Here is a 14,785-nt window from a genome sequence, read left to right as displayed (position 1 = left end):
GGGGGCGGGGCGGGCGGCGCGCGGCCATGGCGCGGCGGGGGAAGGTGGCGGCGCTGCTGGGCCCGGCCTCCTCGGAGGACGAGGCCCCGGAGGAGGTGGCCTTCGGCGCGGCACGGGAGGCGGCCCAGACCGAGCGGAAGCGCGTGGGGGAGGCGGCCCGGAGGTACGGACCCTTCCACCCCTACCCCGCCCCAGCCCAGCCCCGGGGCCACGCTGACGGCGCCTCCCGCCTCCCCGCAGGCACCGGGAGCTGCTGAAGGAGAAGCGGCGGCGGCGGCAGGAGCTGTTCGCGGAGCAGAAGGTAGGGGGGCCCGGCCCGCACCCCTCGCACTGACGTCCCCCGACCTCCGCTGACCCCCTCTCTCCCCGCAGAAGCGCAAGCTGCTGCCCGAGGCCGTGCTGCAGGAGCTGGCCGCCGCCGCGCCGCCCGCAGGGTGAGGGGGCGAGCGGGGGGGGGGAGGGGCGCGGGGGGGGGAGGGGCGCGGGGGGGGGGGCTGGCGGAGCCCCCAGCAGCGCTGTGCTGGTACCAGTCGCAGGGGAGGCAGTGGCAGCACCGCAGCGCTTTGGCTCCTGCCGGGCAGCGCTCGCACGGCCTCAGGGCTGGCTCCAGCCCCCCTCACCGGGAGGTGGGCAAGCTCTCGGGGCGGAGGGGACGGACACAGCCAGGACAGCTGACCCAGGGTGGCCAAAGGGCCATTGCAGCCTGCTCGGATATAAAAGCTCAGAGCAGGGAGGAGGGGGAGCGTTCGTCATTTACCATGTCCATATTCCGGAGCATCCGCTGCACACACTGAAGCCCTGTTTCCCAGGAAGCAGCCGGGCATCACCTCTCATGGGAAGTAGAAAAGAACTTCTTCTGTTTTCCTTCACTTCCACAACTTTGGCTGTTGCTTCATTAAACTGCCTTTATCTTGACCCACAAGTTTTGGAGTGTTTGCCATCTTGTTTTCCCCCCCTCATTCTGCTGAGTGGCTTGGTGGGCACCAGCCACGGCCACCCCACCATCCCGGTGAGCACAGGTGAGCCTGTATGGCCCCTCCGGGTGGGCCCTGGTGTGTGTGGGGTTGGGCTTGAGGCCGGAGCGTTTGTGGCTTTGAGTGAAAGAGGGGGGTGTGAGTTGGAATAACCTCTTGCCTTCTTGGCCCACAGGCCTGATGAGCAGGCTGCGGCAGCTGAGCGAGGTACGTATGTTGCAGCTTGCACTGGTGGTGTGGTGCTCTCCCAATCCCTCAGGATTGCATCCCTGTGCTGGAGAAGCAGCGGGGCAGCGCTCCTGTGCAGAGCTCTTCTGGAAGTCCAAAACCTGAACTGACTGAACAGATCATTGCCAAGGAAAAGTATCTGAGGAAAAATCTAAAGCCACGTTTAATCTGAGTCCTGTGCCTTGTACAGAAATGGTCTGCTGTACAGTGGTTTCAGTTGAAAGAGCCCGAGGTGTTTAAGGAAACAAAGGGCAGGTGTCAGAAAAGCCAGGATTACGTGAGGGAGATGAATACTTAGCCTTTAAGTTATAAAGGCTATTCCTGGATAGAGTTGTTAGTCGCCGTGATACTTTACACATCATGCTGTGATTTAATAGCATCTGTAAAAAATGAGGTAACTTTTTCTAATTCTGAAAATTGAAGAGTCTGGAGCATCCATGACTGCTGGTTTCTAGCCCTCTGTACTTGTAAAAAATATGTGGGTTTTTTTTTTAAAACAATTCTCTCATCTATCCCTTACATAATTATGTAGCTGGATGGTGTAACTGCTACTTTTTCTTCCTTTTATTACTGTTTTGGCACAAACAAGATGGGCTCAGGACAGTGCCTTGAATACTCAAGCCTCCAAAGTACTTTGAGGACGAATCCGCAGCAGCGCTCCCCTTTGTGTGTTACTTGTGGCTGCTCTGTTGCGTTGAGGTTTTGTCCTGTGCTGAATCCCGGTTTTGGTGTTGATGCCAAGGGAAGGGCAGGGGCAGGCTGCCCAGCAGGACTTTGCGGGGCTCCCCCAAGGCAGGCTCTGCCCACCCTCTCAGAGCACCTCTTACTGGTCAGAGCTGCTGAAAAATGCCTGTTAACAGAAGACCCCTCACCTTTTCACAGCTGAACTCATCTCATTCCTGTTCCTCTCACTTACAGCTCTTAATTTGTAACATTTGGGAATTTTTTTCTGTTATCTATTCAATTTATTGTAGGTAAACAGAGTGGAGGTGGGGCTGTGAAGCAGAGACAAGGCCAAGTCCAAAGGCGGGTGAAGAAAGAGAAACAAGGAAAGGGTGCCAGGTACATTGGGGGTGCTCCTGCCTGCACGGGGGGGAGGGGGCAGCGCAGCAGCTGTGCCGTGCTTCCTGTGCCGTGCTCCCTGTGCCGTGCCGTTGCTCCTCCTCTCAGAAAGTGTATTTATGTGCTAATGGTGCCTTTAAGTGTTATATTTTATATATATATTACACACACAAAATTTGTATGAGAAATAGTCCTTCTGTATCCTGTATATGTAACTGGGCAGCCACAAGCACAGCAGTAGCCACCGTGTTACACGCTGCACCGAACTCCTCCCTTTCAGTTGTCTTTTCCTTCCCCCGTTTCTTGTCCCTGCTGTCCCTACAGAGGAACTGCACCCTCTGGTAGGACTAGTTCAGGGGTCCCAAGGGACTGCGTGGGGTGCAAAGCCATGAGGACAGCTTGAGAGTCTTGGTCTGATTTTTTTGTTAATACCGCTGCACAGCTTGGCCGAGCGTCAGAAACCAGCACTGGCTGCTCTTGTGCTTGAGTAGCAAAGCACGGGCCCCTTCTGGGTCTGTAAGGGCGCTCCAGGGATTTACATCTCCTTATTTAACTAGGTCAAAAGGAAACTATACAGCTGTGCGCTTAAAAGATCAGAGTTTTACAGGTCTCCACCAACAGCTCGCCTTGGACTTCGTAAAGGCGCAGCTCTACGGCCCACATGCCAACCGGGCACAGGGTAAGCAGTGTCCTCAGGGGGGTCCTGCATCTGCGTTTGCCTGGGTTAAGCTTGGTAATTAACACTCATCTCTGTTTCAGCAAATGAGTTTTTTTCCCTTGAAAACAAGAAAAAACCAGTTAAGAGCGCAGCAGTTCAGTTTGTGGACAAATCTTGGGGTGAGTACAGAAAAGTCAGACTAGGTACTACTTTGTGCATGGGTTTACGTATACACTTCAAAAGCACCAGCACGGTTCCCCTGGGAGGGCTGGATCTCGCTCCCAACTCGCAGAAGCTGAGCTGGGGCAGGGCAGCAGCGCGCTACAGCCCGAGTGGGTGCGGCGAGCGCTCCGTGACACACAGCTTGGAAAAAATTTCTTCCTTTTTCGTACATTAAGAAACAACATGTTTATCTGTAGAAATAAATACTAACTGTTGTTCTAACAACCTCTGAGCTGTTGGAAACAATTTCAGACAGGTAGAACGTAAAGCAGGGCTGCCAAGATGCTGGACCTGCTGTGTGAGCGCAGGGAAATAGCGCCTGTTTCTCCCCATTAAAAAATGTCCCTACAGAGACAAACGGGGACAGACTTGACACACCGGTTATAGCCACGCGCTGCTCCTCCGTCATGGAAGGCGCCCATGGTCTGTGAGGTGACGGGGCTTTGTCGGTGGCCCAGGCAGCTTTGTTCTGAAATGCGCAGTGATCAGTGCGCTGCTGCTTGTGCCATAGCCGGGCTAAGGAAACAGCAACCGACAGCTTTTTTCTTTCAAGGGCAAGAAAAAAAGGAAAGAGCAGCAAGGTTTAAAAAGCGTTGGCTCGCAGCACACATGAAAAACTGAGTATGAGGACAGCTTCTTCAGAAGGTGCTATTGACTGTTACTGAACACGGCAAAGGTGTTTCCCCCACTTCTCCATCACCGCTCGGCTTCCAGCTCAAGCCCCCGGAAGGCACCAGGCTGCATCCCAGCAGACTTCCCTGTTCCCTCCCCAGTCGCGGAGTGGCTGGGGAAGCAACTCTGTATCCTTAATACTCATTGACAACAGCTGGTGTTTCCCCCAGGCATGTAGAGCTGCCTCCGTGAGGGAGCTCCCTTGCAGAGAATAAAGATGAACGACGTTGTACTTACGGCTCTGGGTGCTTCACTTACTCTCACAGCAGTCGGTTACTGCAGGCTGTTCAGTCGCATCTCTAAAGAAAGGCTGGATCCTTAATGCCTCAGTCATCAACTCCGCTCACACCGCAGGACGCCCTGTGCAGCCTGACGATCGCTTTTGAAAAATAAGATACATTTCCCCCCCAGCCCCATTTTCAGGGAGCGCTGAATGAGCTCCCTCAGGAACCACGAAGACGTAGCATACAAGTCCCTGCTACCGTGTATGTCGAAGTAAGTTTTTAATGGCTGGTTAATTATGATATCACTACATTTTATTGCAATATAGTACTATTTAAGCACTTTTAAAAATGCAAGGTGTACAAAGATTAAATTAAGACTGTAAATTGACTAAATATTTGGTTTTTATATAAATAGGTCATAACCACACTGTTGACATGTAATACTGTTATAATACAACAGTTAAACTGGTGAGTCTACACAACAGAAGCTGTCTGTAGTTAAACAAGGAAACAAAGTTGAAAAGACCATGTTAAAACAAAAAACTACTAAGATCAACAGGTTGGGATTGTAAGTAGCAACAAACATATTCACTCAGCTCCTGAGTAATTCAAGTTTTACAGTACACATTAAAAAATATCATTTCTTCCCATCAACACTATATATCCAAACCATCAGGTGTTTATGCATTTTGCAAATTACACTGATTGAACTATGTAACAATGGGGGTGGAGGTTGGCAAGTCATCCTGCTCGACGTTTACATCACCCACACGCTAAAACATCCACATCTCCTCTTCCGTCCCACCACAAGGTAGCAGGATTTTTGGTTTGTTTTGGACAATCATTTCAAGGATCAGTACTTGTCAATCCAGATGTCTGACATTATCAGTGATAGTTTCAACTCTTAGTTGTCTAAGAGGTTTTAAAGATGGAAGTTTTCTCCTAACACTAAGTTAGAAATCATTTGCATCATGCTGTAAACTAGGAAGCAACATAAAGCAACAGACTTGTCCTTAGTACATAATTAAAATTCCAAATTCCAGTCAGCCGAGCTGGTCTACCTTCCGCGTGGAGCATGCCACCCCACCTTTCGGACCTTCCAATGCATAGCTAGTGGAGGTAGTCTTCCACTGTGGCGAAGGCGCAGGATCCGATCCCCGATCGAGCCATCAATCCTAGACACTGCGACGCCTGTCCCATCGCCAGGGCGAGCGGCGGCTGCTTTGGCAGGTTGTGAGTCTCTGAAAAAGCACCACAGGGGCAGTGAAAATGCCCGATTAATTTCAGAGCAACGCGCTGAACACTGACAACCGCTCGGCTTGCTTCAACCACTCTGCCCAGATGTCTCTCTTGCTCCTGCAGCAAGACAGAGCAGGAACAAGGTGACGTTTCCAACCCCCTGGCACAGCACCGCTGCTGAGCCAGCCCGGGTTCGCTTTGCACCAGAAGGGTGACGACACCCGCTCCGTTAACCCGCCCCTTTTACCAAGAGCGTACCCCATCGCGGCTGGACTGGGTCAGCCACCCAGCCCCAAGCGGGACACGAGGCGCTCCGCACCACCGTGCAGCCCGCCAGGCCCTACTCACCGAGTATTGCACTATTAAGTACAGAGCACACAGGTTCTCTTTGTATCGGGTCAAGCTGATTCCCCACAGGGCTGCTCCAGGGATCTGAATACGCCAGTAAACTGAAGGCGTCCTGCGGAAAGATGACGTTCGCTGTATCTCACAGCTACACTGCACTCGTGAAAACGAGGGCTATTTTCTTCACCCATTATTTTGATTCAGGGATTCATTAAAAGGTGACTGTCAGTGTCCTTCATCAATACAAAAGGATAAAAAACTGTAGCAGGACCTGTGCCATTTTGAGCAAGCAGTGTTTTGCCCACCAGGAAGAAAAAAAGTTAGAGGTGTTTTAGGAAGCGATGGGGAAGGAGAAAACACTGAAAATTGCACGCATTCAGTCTTTGGCAGGGGAATTTTTTCCAGAGCATTCTCAAACCAAGGTGAACTGAGCAAGACGCAGAGTACTAACAAGAGCACATTTCAGGCACCTGTATCAATCCTCTTCCTTGCGGTTCATGGATCACAAGAGCTGAAAGTGGCACTTTGGCTCGCAAGGCCAAGCTACATGGTCAGAAATGAGAGGGAAGTGCTAAATTCACCTCTGGTTTCAATTGTCTTACAGTATGAAATTACCTTCCCTGCGAACACGCTGCGTGCGCAAGACAGGAGCCAAGAGCAGAATACTGTTCTCAGACACACACAGAATTTTAAAAATGGCAGAAGATAAAGCCCAGCAGTATTGCAGCGCCGCGTGCTGCGGAAAGCTGCTGGGCGGCACGGTTGTTTACCTGAACACCCCCACAATTCCAAGATCACACATACCTTGAGCATTTTCTTATTTGCTGTGTTTTTGCCACATTCTCTTCTTAGCTGCTCGCTCATTGCTTGCAATTCTCTTCCAAAATGGATCATTCTTTCAATCGCCGCTTGGCTGCCACCACATAGCTGACGTCTTAACTGACTTGAATCTACTTCTGCAAAAACGATATCGTCATCATCACCGCTAGCAGGGCGGACAGTAACAGATCTATGGACCTAGAGAATCTGCACTGATTTCACCCAGAAGACACCTCCTTCCCAGAAAGCAAGCCCCTGGGGGCAGAGACCTTGCCACAATGTTCTACACCGAGCACTGCTGAGCTGCTCCTTAAGGAACGTTAAAGAGACTTAGTTAACTAACAGCAAAGGCTGTCTACACATGCTGTTTATTTTGCAATGGTTAATTTTAAACTGACTATAAACCAAGTTCTACCCTAAAATTTTATGGGAGTTTATTAACGACAAAAATAAGCAGTTGTCAACGCAGTTCTACCTTGGTAATGCTTTGGTGTTGCACTTCTGAAGTGCTGGAACTGAATCTGGAACTGCTAATTAGGGGGTTAAAACCCCTGAACTGCCCCAACAGCCACCGTGGGTGTTGCCACAAGATGGTCACTTAGACCGTTCATACTCCTTGTAGAATGTATTAGTTTAATAATTTGGACATTTTGTTACATTTGGTAATCAAGCCAAACCCTACAATTGGTTTCTTTTTGTTTCTACAATATTCCCCCCCAAGAGTGATTTTAAAATATATTAATGCAGTTTATGAACAGTAAATCAACCCTTGGCATCTCTGAAAGTTCTGCCTTCTTTTTTTTAAATTTACAACTAAAGCAACCTGTAAAAAAAAGGGGGGAGGGGCATTTATCCATTCCTCGCTTTTTTTCAGCAACAGAATTGAGTTCCAAATCAAAATTTGGATGTACACTTGAATTACAAAATCATTCTTCTGATTTTAATATGCTCTCTGTTTCGACCAGTATTTCAAACAAGGATTTGTAAGTGGCCACTTTTTTTTTTTTTTCTCTCTTAGATATCACCTATGGAAAAAGTCTACCTACTTAACATTACATACACTAAGGAGTATATACTTCATATCTCAAAAAGCAAAAAACCCACCAAACTCAAACCGGGTGGGGGGTGGGGGTGGGGAAGGGTAAACAATGTAGGTTGAGGAGCCACATTTCTTTTTTACAAAGGTGAAGCACCCACAAGTCTTCAAGCAGCGGTGTTTGTTGTGAGCTGCAGCCCAACCTAGGACATCATTTTCCAAAGACAGAAAACAACTACATTAAAAAACAACCACCACAAACAACTCTGTGCCCTGTGCAGCCGCTTCATGTCTGACACAGCCAGCCTCTGTGGAAAAGGCTGCAAAGAGAGTAAAGAAGCGAGGCCTTGTTATTATCCAGTTACAGAATGTAACGCAGGGAAAACAGCCTGGCGATCCGCATCTCCCGCCTCCGGGGCTGGAGCAGAATTAGAGCTGCTTTGCAACAGTTATCTGGTGTTTACCAGCAAAGCTGCATGGTCAGCAGCAGCACGTCCCCCCCAGCTCTGCAGCGGTCACAGATGGCTCTGGGTATCACTGCATCCTCCAGGCTTACCAGGGACCTCCCAAGTGTCACATTTCATTTAAACATTATTAACTGACACATTATGGTTTGAGAAGACAGTTCTGCAACTGCAGAACCGGCTGGGCTGGATTCCTCCACTCCCTGGGAGGTGGGCAGCAGGAACAACCGCTGCCCCGGCCCCAGCCCCTCTGCACCGACATGACCTGACCGCCCTTACTGGGTGGGGACAGGATCTTTTTATGGTGTGCTGGCCATCAGAGGGAATTTAAATATTCGTTTGTCACTAATGTCAACAGGTACAACCAGTATAAAAAAACAGGTTAAGTAGAAGTTATTTGTTAGACCACAATTATGTGAAACGGGGTATTTTTTGGGTGGAAAACTTGCTTGGTTTTTTACATCTCAGTTCCCAAATACAGCTCTTTTCTTGAGCATTTAATACTAGCACTTTGCATTCTTCAATGTAAGTGATCTGGAGTTTCCACTCTTACTGTTGAGTGCCATGAGAACGACGAATGGCAAGAGGACTAGGGGAAGAGGAAGAAGCAACCTGCCAAGCCGAACCCAGGCATGCTACTGCTTCTTGAGAAGAAGCATGTTTCTTCTCAAGGGTACTTCCTTAGAAATGATGCTAATTTCAATATCCACGAGTCGCCAGTTTCCCCTGTTCTCACACTGACACTGGACCACCTAAATCAGTGGTTATAAAATTTACATCTAATAGCAAAACAAGCCAAAAAAAATATTAAGATTTGAACTAATACCCCTAATTTTCAAGTTGGGAAGCATTGCAAGTGAAAACATAACCTTGTTGCCATCACTTAATAAAAATGTAAGAAATATCACTGCAGACCCATTTCTGTGTCACATTCTTCCATTTCGTGATCATGTTTAGAACTACCATTTAGGAAGCCATTGGATGAAGTCTCAGCAACTCCATTGGAGTAGTGATCTGTTTCCATGTCTACATCATTGCTGAAAAGAGAATAATAAATAAAAGTTTTACTTGCATTGAAGTACTTTGTGTTCTCTTCTTCACAACTTCAGCACAGTACTTTCTCATCTTGGCTACTGAAAAGCTGCTTTTAAATATTACCAAGTTTTTCCCACAGCAACTGGCGATACCAGAGCACCAGGGAGGTTGTAAGGCGCTCTCAACTAGCATCAGCATCCACTGAAACAACAGTTTCAGATGCTGAAAAATTAAACATGTCCACCATTATCAGGAGTTAGTATAACACTTTCTAAATACACACCAAAAAGTTCTTACCTTGTTTGGGTATCTACATACACAGAGCTGGAGAAGAGGCGTTGAGAAAATATACTATTCCCACTTCTTTAAAAAAAACCCACAGTTAACTCAATATATAGCCTACTTTAAGACTATCATATTTAGGTAAATGGATTCCAAAAAAGCCTTCATCTGTCATTTACTCTCAGTAGAATGACAAGGCAAAAGAAGAATAACCCCAAGCAAATACTGAGTAAACCAAGACACTGAAGAGAGGTACTAGGGGCAAATTCAGAGCATGTAACTCCTCACACCACTTTGCTCGCAGCGGGTCACAGAAGCACTTTCAGAAAATGCCAGCGCGGCTTTGGGGACTGAGCTTTGCAGACAGTTACATCCGAATCTGTTCTGTTTCGCCATGGAGAATGGCAACCTAAACGCTCTCTCTGGACCAGAGAGATTCAATTTAAAAGTTTAATATCTTGCTTCCACGTAACCAGAAATACTCAGCTTCCTTTGCGGAAAGGCCTCTCTGAGTGGGCAACACTGCAGCCAAGGAATTGTCCTCCTCCTGTGACAAATCTCAAAGTTGCTCGGACACTGCCAGACTTTTTGGCAGAGGCAATTGCTGACGCAAACACAAATCATGAAGTTAAAAAATGTTACTCGTCCCCCCCTATCGTCACCATCCAACTGAAATATTTTTTTGTTATCACCACCACATCATCGCATCCCCCTTGGGAGTTCTGGGAATCCATTTTGGACAGCCCAGCTGAGTCCTGTTATATATTTCACATCAAGTCAGGTTCTGCTGCATCTGTGCAACCCAGAGCTGAGTATTTACTGGTTATGAATAACCCTGTTAACCCTGGTTAATACATCCATTTTCATGCTCTGAATTGAATGTGTTTGCACAAGGGACAGTGATTGGAGAAGGCAAACAGCTCTTGTGTGTGCAGTGGAGGGGAGTTCACATTTCATATGCATCTCAATTGTGTTTACTTTGCAGATACTGCCACAAACAGAGTATCTAAAAAACCTTTCACTACCTACAGGCAACATGCTTAAATCAATGTCAGTGGCTTAAATTAAAATCTCAAGTGCCAGAGAGCTAGTTAATCTTCACTATACAGCTTCAAAACTGGCCATAAATAGCTATAAGCCAGGTAATTTATTTTTGTCCATTGCATTTCTTTAACCAAACACAAGAAAACAGTCTACTGAGCTTGAGCAGTTAAAACCAGATCACACTAGGGTGATCACAAGCTGTTGGCCCCTTACACTGGATGTTTTAACTGTCCTTGAGGAAAGGAAAAAAAAAAAAAAAAATCACATCAAATCCCACTGAACACTCTTCTCTGCAATACAAACACATGGACAACACAAGCCTTCACGTCAGTTAGAAGCATCTGAAGTTTGTTCACCTGGAATAGCTGTTAACCTGCTGTGATCTTGATACATTTATGTTGTTCAGCTCTGGTACATTCAAGCTGGTAGTCGTGTGTTTACTGTGACAGTATGATTGATGCGCTTTATTCGATATTACTCCATTACTGCAACTACTTTCAAACCCTGAAAGAAAGTTTTAATAATTGTCATCATCTACAAACTTATTTGTAAGTACCGATTTATAGAAGTGAAGTAAGTATCACTTAATTGTTCCTGGTCAGGAAACGCTCGATTTGCCAAACAGATAAACCAACATACTCAGCCTCCGTATTTCAGGTATGTGAACCTTTAAGGCTTCTACATTGCAGAAGTTCAGCATCATTAACAAGTACCAACACACACCTGTGAAGGCTTTTCAGGTGTACCTAGCCATCAGTAACCCAGAAAACTGCATCAAGGTATAATATTTTTTTTTTAGAACTGATACACTGTTTCTGAAAGACCTGAAAATCTTTTCTAGGCCATTGTAATCTTTATGAATGGAAGCAGACACACATCTTACTCATTCCTAATCACATAATTCTCTCGATAAATACGCAGTAAAATTCAGTGCTGAAAATACATGTTGCTACACATAAATACAACCTCCCTCCCTCCCCCGTATAATTATTTTAATTGTTAATATTTGCTTTGCTAAATAAAATTACACCATGTTGTGAAATTATGATGTCTTGGCTAAAATCTCTTCTGACCCTTCTAAAACCCAATCGAGAAACTACTCTTTGAAGCAAACATGTAATTGCCAGTTCTGTCAAGCCCAAAAGCTGGAGCTCCCTAGTATCTTCTAAGTAAGAAAGAGGTCACAGGAAGGGTTTATTATAAACAAAACAGTTGTGGCCATTCAGGAAATCCCAAACCGCAATTCTAATAATACATTCATCAACTTGCTGATTAAGTGGTGCCTTTGCTTTCAAGATTAGGAAGTCTGAGGTACTTTCTGCAAGACATCCCCCCACCTGCAGAACAGAAAACCTAAGCAGATCTCCACTCACACACGATAGCATTGCCTTGGCACAGAGGGAAGAAAGGTGAAGCCACTGCCTTTCCAGGGGCAGCAGGGGTGCCGGTGGCCTGGCTACACTGACTTCCTACTCAACCCCACCAAGAGAAATAAAAAGTCCCCAGTCAGCGCCAGTTTGGATTTAAGAATGAAACAAAAGTGAAAACTGACAGCCTCTACTACCTTCAGAATCTTGGGTTCAAAGATGACATGTTCACGTACCATTTTAACATGCCCAAGACCTTCCCTGCAGGGGTGCTTTGGAGGGTGCGGGAGTCTCCCCACAGGCATGGGGCAGCTCCGAAGGTTTCCCACCACCTCGACACTTCTCACAACTGTTTCAACCGCGCAGACTGAAATTTGGCTGCCAGCAGGAAGTCTTTTACCTAACCCCACCACCTAGCTCCTGGCATTTCCTACACAAAAGCAGCTGTTCCTACTACTCCATTAAACACCACAGGAGATTGATCGTATACACCACTTACTGGATTTAAACCATTTTGCCCAAGCCATATATTATAATTGAAAGGACAGAATTTTTTGTCAGAACCTTTCACCTCCCAGAAACAAGTATTTCTTTAGAAATCAGTGGCAAACTAATTTGCAAACCTTTAGTAAAACCAAGAGCACGTGCAAAAAAGGTTTGATTCTATTTATATACTCTCCCTTTCCCAGTGACTGCGAATCACATATTTTAATCATTAAAACTATACAAAGTATTCAGTATCAACTCTCCAGTGAAACAAATTGTCAGGCTGTGAGTATTTGTAAGGTCTCCCAATACTTAACTGAAAAAAAAAAAAAATCATCTGCACGGTGTGGTGGATCCAAATCTATGTACTCTATCTTCCACACCAACTTACCAGAAAAGTGTGTGCCGCTCCCTTTGCCTGTTGCCAAATTGTGAATATTCATTCCATGGCTGGGACTCATGCTAGGACTACTGAATGATCGTGGGCTAACAGGGTAACTGTCTTGAGATTTTGGACTGTGGCCTCCCAAACACCGCACTTCACTGTCCGTACCATTCACCATCTCTATAAACTGGCGCACCCTAAACAAAAGGCAAAAAAGTTAAGCTAATAAAACAATTTTCACATTTCAATTTACCAATGATTTAATTTTAGTGTTAAATATACAAAGAGTCTGACTCAACAAAATGCTGGATGTCAGTAACCCAATCATCAATAAGCTTTGGAGTATTCAGCCAAAAATACGCAATTACAAAATTTGTGAGGGAGGAGAACAGGAATATTGTCCTCTGAGGACAGACTTTGTCAATAAGTCTTCAAAGTTTAGAGAAGCTATATTTTCTTGGTTTAACTGTTTGGTTTTATTGGCAGGGGCAAGGTTATTTCTTGAGAAGGATATGTCGTTACGTTGTCACGTCTATCATTTCTCTCAAAGTAAATGAGAACAGAGTTTGACATTAAACGGTAACTTAACATTAAACATTTGCACTAGAAAACGGTCTGAAAAGCAAGCTCAGATACAAACCTTCCCTTTAGAGGCTGTTGCTCTTTGTCAATTTTATTTTAGATAAGGAGGTTTTACTATGGACTTTAAGGAAGCTGAGAACTACTGCTTTATGTTTTTAGGCTTAGATAGCCTCAATAGAGCAGGCAAAATTTAGAAAGACAGATTGAGAAAAAGATAACATACAGTTGACGTTATTGAGTGAAGTCTTTGATCAAAATGTTCTCATTTTGTGAATTCTGTGGTAAGTCTGCAGTACTATCACATGAATTCTGTTCAGCACTTGAACGTGACAGACTTCAAACACATTCCAAGTTACTTAACTGAACATGAAACTTAAAGTGCTTTGTTCTTACAGGAGATAACAGGTTTTTTTCCTGCATTCAAACACTACAACGTGATACAAAATTCTGGAAGATCAGCGCAGCTGGCAAGTAAAAATGCCAGAACGAAGGTGACTATTGTGTGCCTGGGAAGCCAAGAGATCTCTCTGGAATTATGGAATTTGCACAGTATTAGCCACAGGTTTCTAGTAAAGTGACATGGAGTGAAACAGCTCATTTAAACTGGTCTTTAAAGTCAGTCACCCATTTGGAGGAACAGACCAACTTATGCCAACAGGGCTCTTGACCATCTTGAATGTGATGATACTATATCAGTTTACATTTTAAGTTTTACTTGACACCCAAACCGATTAAAATTTATTCAAAAAATTACAAAACTTAGTTCTAGAGAACAAGTCTACAGCAAGATGTGAATTATGCTGCAAAACAGGACCTCGATGACAAAACCTAGTTAAACATGTAGCAAATAATATAGCATAAAAAAAGTGCAGTATACACATTTTCTAAAAAACGCTGCTTAACTTTGTTTAAACTTCTGTGAAAGCTTTAAATGAGTAACTGTCTTGTCTCAGAAGGTACTGTGCCATCTATAAACACACATCTGTATAATTTGAAGACTCACTTTAATGCAAATAAGAGATTAGGATTTCTTTCTAGTAAACTTGGATACAACTGTTGTGTTGTTTCAATGGCTTCTCCCATTCTTCCTGCTAAAACCAATTTCTGAATTCCTGTTCACCAAAAAACAAATAAGAGATTAGGATTTTTTTCTAGTAAACTTGGATACAGCTGTTATGTTGTTTCAATGGGTTCTCCATTCATCCTGCCAAAACCAGTTTCTGAATTTCTGTTCACCAAAACCAACATCAGTTAAATGGACAGCTTACGGATTCATACATGTAAATTAACGATTAAAAGACACTGCAACCATCAATCAACAAGGTGTTTTCCTCTTAGAAAAAAATAGTGTAAAGAAAGATCATGCTTCCTTAAAATGTTCAATAGGAAAATTTAAGAACTGCACTCCACCTACATATATCTAAATGAGTACTCTGTATTTTTATTTATTGCCAGCATACAACTACTTTGTACTCAGATTGCACATTTAGAGCTAGCTTAAGATTGCAGACACTCTTCTGTGATTTGTCATTTTCACACCTTTATAAATAAGCACATACCAAACTATCGTCACCCAAGAACATCCAAATTGCATCCCACTCCCATAGGTTCAATTTGGACTAATAAAAAACAAAATTTAGTCTTTCTCACCTACAAGACAT

General features: G+C 45.1%; 2 protein-coding genes across 4 annotated transcripts in view; one reads left to right on the top strand and one right to left on the bottom strand.

The window, feature by feature from the left end:
• Positions 1-19: 19 nt before the first annotated feature.
• NOL7 (nucleolar protein 7) lies at positions 20-4,048 on the top strand. Its single transcript, XM_055800168.1, has 8 exons — positions 20-163; positions 241-301; positions 373-434; positions 1,150-1,181; positions 2,177-2,264; positions 2,822-2,943; positions 3,024-3,101; positions 3,698-4,048. Exons 1-8 carry the CDS (start codon positions 27-29, stop codon positions 3,763-3,765), a joined length of 648 nt encoding a protein of 215 aa, XP_055656143.1. The 5' UTR covers positions 20-26; the 3' UTR covers positions 3,766-4,048.
• Positions 4,049-4,302: 254 nt separating this feature from the next.
• RANBP9 (RAN binding protein 9) overlaps positions 4,303-14,785 on the bottom strand; it is a 40,868-nt gene continuing 30,385 nt past the window's right edge. Inside the window, exons 8-14 of one of the 3 annotated variants that reach the window (XM_055800163.1) lie at positions 14,128-14,236; positions 12,549-12,739; positions 10,661-10,808; positions 8,907-8,980; positions 6,429-6,580; positions 5,628-5,739; positions 4,303-5,281 (exon numbers count right to left, since the gene is read on the bottom strand). In XM_055800163.1, the coding sequence (XP_055656138.1) occupies positions 5,151-5,281; positions 5,628-5,739; positions 6,429-6,580; positions 8,907-8,980; positions 10,661-10,808; positions 12,549-12,739; positions 14,128-14,236 (917 nt within the window). In that variant the 3' untranslated portion in view covers positions 4,303-5,150. Of the gene's footprint in view, positions 5,282-5,627; positions 5,740-6,428; positions 6,581-8,812; positions 8,981-10,660; positions 10,809-12,548; positions 12,740-14,127; positions 14,237-14,785 lie in introns of those variants that run through there. The other 2 variants (XM_055800162.1, XM_055800164.1) reach the window with 2 other exon arrangements.

This window comes from Falco peregrinus, chromosome 3 (assembly GCF_023634155.1).
Source record: "Falco peregrinus isolate bFalPer1 chromosome 3, bFalPer1.pri, whole genome shotgun sequence".
Lineage (NCBI taxonomy): Eukaryota > Metazoa > Chordata > Aves > Falconiformes > Falconidae > Falco > Falco peregrinus.
Note: the sequence above shows the minus strand (reverse complement) of the source record. Positions and strands in the feature narration are given on the sequence as shown.

Coding starts and splice junctions, on each gene's coding strand:
- NOL7 (XM_055800168.1), top strand. CDS start 27: ATGGCGCGGCGGGGGAAGGTGGCGGCGCTGCTGGGCCCGGCCTCCTCG. Junction 302..372: donor AGCTGTTCGCGGAGCAGAAG/GTAGGGGGGCCC, acceptor CTCTCCCCGCAG/AAGCGCAAGCTGCTGCCCGA. Junction 435..1,149: donor GCCGCCGCGCCGCCCGCAGG/GTGAGGGGGCGA, acceptor CTTGGCCCACAG/GCCTGATGAGCAGGCTGCGG.